The 6,000-nt window shown below is 38.2% G+C and overlaps 1 protein-coding gene across 1 annotated transcript; it reads right to left on the bottom strand.

Moving 5' to 3' along the window:
• Positions 1-1,535: 1,535 nt before the first annotated feature.
• Positions 1,536-2,117, bottom strand: IFNE (interferon epsilon). Its single transcript, XM_006098119.3, has one exon. It carries the CDS (start codon positions 2,115-2,117, stop codon positions 1,536-1,538), a length of 582 nt encoding a protein of 193 aa, XP_006098181.1.
• Positions 2,118-6,000: the final 3,883 nt, after the last annotated feature.

Consider the following 6,000-nt stretch of genomic DNA (forward strand, 5'->3'; position numbering starts at 1 on the left):
CTTCCACCCTGTCTTCCTCCCTTCGTCCCCCCCCCCCCCGCCAATACAAGTAATCATTGTAATTTATTTCTTATACATTCTTTATTCATACACAAGTAAGGTCAAATATAAAATTTATTTTTCATTGTAATCTCAAATGTAGCATTTTATACACACTTCTGCATCTTGCCTATATTTTTTACTCTTTTACTTTATTTTTGACTTTTTTACAGAAAGAGCAACCCTCTTTGCTTGACTACATATTATCAAGCAAAGAGGGTTGCTCTATTTAGAAGAATTTAGGTGGTTTCCTATGTTTTGATATTATAAGTAATGCTGCAATGAATCATTTTATATGTAAATCATTTCACACATGTACAAGTGTTTTTATAGGATATATTTCCAGACCTGGAATTGATGGATCACAGACTACATGCATCTGGAATTTTGATAGGTATCACCAAATGCCTCCACAGTGATCAGACCAATTTCCAGTGCTCTGGACAAATTTAAGCACATTCCTCCCCAAAGTCTCTGCAAGAATGTTGTTTTTTGTAAACATATTTTATTGATTTTTTACAGAGAGGAAGGGAGAGGGATAGAGAGTTAGAAACATCGATGAGAGGGAAACATCAATCAGCTGCCTCCTGCACATGCCCCACTGGGGATGTGCCCGCAACCAAGGTACATGCTCTTGACCAGAATCAAACCCAGGACTCTTGAGTCCACAGGCCAATGCTCTATCCACTGAGGCAAACCGGTTAGGGCAAGAATGTTTTTTTTTTTATTTTATTAATTAAGGTATTACAAATGTGTCTTTCCCCCCCCTCATTGTCCCCACATCCCTCCAGTCCTGCCCTCACCCTCACCCCCTGTTGTCTGCATCCATCGCTTTGTGTGTGCGTTTTTGTTTTTTTTTAATTGAACTTTTGGCTTTTTCCTACCTGGTAGATTATGAATGTCATGTTATTCACTTTTAATTTGTACTTTCATCATTATGAGTGAGGTTGAACCTCTTTTCATGTTTTTTTTTCCTCTGCAAGCTGTGTGTTCATATATTTCAGTTATATTTCTATTGTGTCACTTGTAACAATTACTCAGTGTATAATGATATTTTCAAACATAGTAATGTAAATTATTTCTAGTATTTCTCATTTTTTTCTATCAATTTCTGGTAAATAAGAAAAATCATTGGAATAATGTTCTATGTCTAGACAAGTATGAGTACAGTAGAAACATATTTCATTGTATCTACCAAGCCAACTTTTATGATGAACTAATTATGAAACCTTAATGAATTTATTTCCACTCATAAAAATTTAAGATGGATAGAAAAAATAAGTGACATTACAAAAGAAAAAAAAAAACAATCGTCAATATCCATAATTTTAAGGTACAGATAAATATATATGTGGACACACAAAACCAAAACGATGCTACCATTTCATGACAAAAAGAACTAATAAATGGCTGGAGAAGCCCTCCTACCCCCCCACCCCCACCCCAACCTACCCTCTTGCTTTTAAAGCCTGCAGTTGCTGCTGGCTCCACATGAGTCAAGGGTCCATTTCTTGTTGGCTCAGTTTTCCTGTGAGTGGGAACACAAAGAGTAGACACCGGTTGACTTCCACCTGGACAATGGTCCAGGCACAGCTGCTGTGTTCCTGGTTTTCCAGGTAATCCCGGATCCTTCGGAAGTACATTTTAACCTGCAACCTAAGCTTCTCACGACCTACGGTGCTACTTTTCTGATCTGTTTGCAGTCCCATGAGCGTTTCTAGGTATTCCAGCTGTTGATGCAGCTCAATGAGGAACTTCTCCATGTGGCTTTCCTTCCAACCTTCCAGAGAAGTATTTGCCTGAAAGAGGCTGAAGATCTGCTGAAGCATCTCATGTAGAATGGTCAGTGCGTATCCTTTCTCGTCCTGGTGAGGATTCCCAGCCTCCTGGGGGAGCAGGAAGTCCTTCCTGTGTGGCAGACACTGATGAATGGATGAGGGTTGCCATTTTTTCAAGAGTTCTGAACCTTCTCTGTTCACTCTTTTCTGTTGGAAGAGAACGAGTTTCAGTTCTAGGGAGAGGATAGTGGAAGAGGTCAGCAGCACCAACACACTCTCACGGAAGCGCTTGTTAATCATGGTGAAGGTCAAATGTGCTGCTTGTCTCTCTGCGGACTCAGTAGAGCTCCAACTCCAGTGAATGTTTGCCTTTCATGCATCTCAGAGTGTCCCGGGAGGTGTTTTCCGTTGTTGGTTTTGTTTTCTAAAGCTGTCATTTCTCCAAGTTTACACCCAGAGCTTTTTGGTTCCCTGATCATAGTGTTCAGGGGACACTTCCTCCACTTTCCCCATTGTGTTGGCTGTTTGAGGAAGTAACCAAAAGAACCTGTTTCATTGTATACTTTCCTTGAGACAATTGCTGACTAGTCATCCAGTAAGATCTTCTAATACTCTCATTATTTACTACATACCAAGTTTCACTCAACACAATGTGCTTTCTAAATATTTAGTTAAGCGTATTAAACTTCTTTTACTGAGAGTAATATTTTTAAAGGTCCAGAGTGCTATTTATCAGAGGCTTAGCAGCATCTATATATGGCATGTGGGAGCAAAAATTAAAATCCACGCAGACTACTAGATTTAAAACCTCAAGTAGAAAAAAAATTTGCACCAATGCTTGAGAGAAAATTAATCTTAAAATATGTTCCAGCAATTGTACGTCGTTTTATATCTTATCCAAGCAGTTTAATAGCTAAGACTCTAGTCCAGGGGTGGGCAACCCTTGGCACGCATGCCAAACATGGCACGCCAGTAACTTTTGCTGGCACGCGAAACCCTCTCTTATAATCTTCCATTTACAATTATTTCTTAATATCGACTTTTTTATTTTTTAGATAAATTCAGTGTAGGTGCATCTTATAAGTACCGCGCGCTAACCGATTGCGCCACTGGAGCCCCCTGTAGGTACATCTTAGATAAATAAATAATTTTACATAACAAGTTATCTTAAAGACCATAGACATGGATTGAGGAGAGAGGGGAAGAGCAATTTCTATGCCTCTGCCTTAACTCTCCCTGCCTTCCCAAATCTGACCAGTGCTTTGGTTTCATCCACATACGCTTGTGAATCTTTGTTCTCAGTGATGAATTTTGTTAAGTCTCATAATAGAAGTAGCCTGACGGATGAAAGTAGTAGCTCGTGCATATCTCTGAAGGTCACGAAATATAAACCTGATGTAAAATCTCTGTCATCAGTGATGCAGCAGCAAAAGTCCCACTGATAATATCAAATGGAGTCATAAAGTTTTCTGTTGGACTATCAGTGTACATGTATACATTAAAAAATAAATGTCTTTTTCATCATCATATACTGTGTTTTTGTCGCTTGAATGAATTTTATTATTTCTTCAAGGTTCTTCACATACATACACCTTAAGAGATATCAAGTAGGCGTAACATGTTCTCAAAAAATTAGGGTTGGCATGCAGAAGAATTTTGAGTCAGAGATTTTGCTGGTTTTGGCACGCACTCACAAAAAGGTTGCCCACCCCTGCTCTAGTCTATGGAAGTAATGTGAAAGATAAAAAATAAATGAGCAAAAGAAGGTCATTAAATAATTACTGCAGTTGGAGAATATTAGAGACAGCCAATAGGTCCCACAATAGGGGATTGGTTAAGTAACTGTTGATAAATCCATATAATGAAATGCTACATAACCATTATAAATGACAAAATTATGTGAGAAGACATTGGGGGCATTTGGTTAATGTATATTCCCTAGGGTACCAGTAACTATGGTAAATCAGTGCCATTACCTCAATAATGTCTCTTGAACTACAAATACCCAGTTCCATATTCTAAGTCCTCCTAAATAAGGACCCAATCTACCTTTCCAATTTGCCTCCTTCAACCCTAGTCTGTCTGTCTGTCTAAGGACTAAGGGCTAATTCTCCTTTAGGGCCTATATCTCCCCTAAAGGAGATTTAGTATTTCCCCCGGATCCTCACAGTCCTTTGTTTCTCCTTTAAGATACCGTTCTTGTGCTGTCTTATAGATGGCTGTTAATTTACCTGTCTTACAACATTCCAGCATTAAAACCTCTTAAGACTGTGGAATAAACAGTCACCTTTTTACTGTCTATGCAACTATAGCAGGAGCTTAATACACATGTGTTGACTTGGAGTGAATCACTGTGTTTTACCACAAAGTAATGCAACATGTAACATCTTATCTTTGACCATTTCTCTGCAGGCAGTTGGTGGGCGAATCCTAAGTCCTCCTAAATAAACACCCAATCTACCTTTCCAATTTTCCTCCTTCAACCCTAGTCTGTCTGTCTAAGGACTAAGGGCTAATTCTCCTTTAGGGCTGAAAAGAGACACTCTGAAATCATGCATGGTCTCATTAACTACAAGCTCAGCTCTATGTTCTTGTCACCTAGTTTGGTATTAATAAGTTGAAATACACTAAGCCAGCATGCTCCATGGAAGAGCCTTTTCTTGTACAAAAGTCCAATTGCATTCATCAAAAGGTTTCTAACACTTGGGGTGCTATGGAATTTGAACTCAGAGATCCATGAGAGTCAAATTATAGGAATGTCTTATTTAAGCTAACAAGGTAAACAGATTTTAAGCTCATGCCAAGGAGTGTGAGTTGGAAAGAAAAGAAAACTTCACACCTAATTGAACAGAGATGTTCAAAGGTAGGTCACATCATAGGCCCATGACTTCAAACTTAGCATCTAAGCCATGCATGCTCCACACTGGATATTGTTCTATAAAGCATATCCTCTTTGAGAAGTTTTTAAACTTTTCACTTGATCAAAAATTACCTAATAATTCTACCAGAGTTACTGGTTATTTGGCATCTGCACATAGTTTTCCTCTACTTGGGACAAAGGCTGACAAATGTCTAAATACCTCATTCATGTTTTCACTCCACCAAGGGAAACTTAACTTTACAAAGGCAAAGGGCTCTGTTCTTTTCACTGCTGCTAGGGAAGCTAAACTGTTTAAGGAATGGATGGAGAAAAAGAAGGAAATCTCTTTTATCACCTAAATTCTGGAATTTGGGTATTGAAGTCACAAAGACCTAGATTGGAGTATTCTCTCTACCATTTACTGTTGTGTGACTTTGTGCAAGTTGCTTACTTAATCTCTTTCTGCCTCAGGTTTTTCATTTCTAAACTCGAACTTATAAAAAACTTTAGAGGATTAGCAGATAAAAAGACTATAACATCTATTATGATGCTTAAATTAATATATAACTAGTGTATAATCACTTCCACTTAACAAATGACTAAATCAGTCACATTATTCCTGGGGATTTAGAGATAGTTACAGTAAAATATTTTTACAGTTAAAAGATATGAATAGCCCTGGCTGGTTTGGCTCAGTGGATAGAGCATGAGCTTGTGGACTGAGGGGTCCCAAGTTTGATTCTGGTAAAGGGCACATGCCTGAGTTGCAGGTTCGATCCCCAGTAGGGGGCGTGCAAGAGACAGCCGATCAGTAATTCTCTCTCACCATTGATGTTTCCATCTCTCTCCCTCTCCCTTCTTCTCTAAAATCAATAAAAATATATTTTAAAAAAAGATATGAATAAAAATTAGACATTGTTATCTTCTTGTGGCTCTTTTGAGGATAAGTTGTGTTGCTTTGGGCTTCTGGAAGGTATGATCTCTTTATGTCTGAATAGTTTTTATTGTGGCAGCAACTCCAATAATATTTCTGAAATCTCTCCCTCCCTCCTTCCCTCTCTCACTCCCTCTCTAGTTCTCTCCCTTCTTTCCTCTCTCCTCCCTCGCTCTGAAAAGACCTATGGTCATTTTTAATATACAAAAGAATAATACTTATTTCAATAAAACTCTGCTTAATCTATTTGGCAACAGAATTTTGATCTGGTCTCAACATAAATCTATAAAGCTTTAGTGCAGAGCTTCAGGAAAATACTATAAGGATAAATAAAAATAATCTCTAATCTACAGTTAAGACTTTCACATCATTTTCATCCAATTTGCAAT

This window comes from Myotis lucifugus, unplaced genomic scaffold (assembly GCF_000147115.1).
Source record: "Myotis lucifugus unplaced genomic scaffold, Myoluc2.0 scaffold_221, whole genome shotgun sequence".
NCBI classification, from domain to species: domain Eukaryota; kingdom Metazoa; phylum Chordata; class Mammalia; order Chiroptera; family Vespertilionidae; genus Myotis; species Myotis lucifugus.

Bases quoted from the DNA above. Each gene is read 5' to 3' on its own strand.
- IFNE (XM_006098119.3), bottom strand. From the start codon at position 2,117: ATGATTAACAAGCGCTTCCGTGAGAGTGTGTTGGTGCTGCTGACCTCT.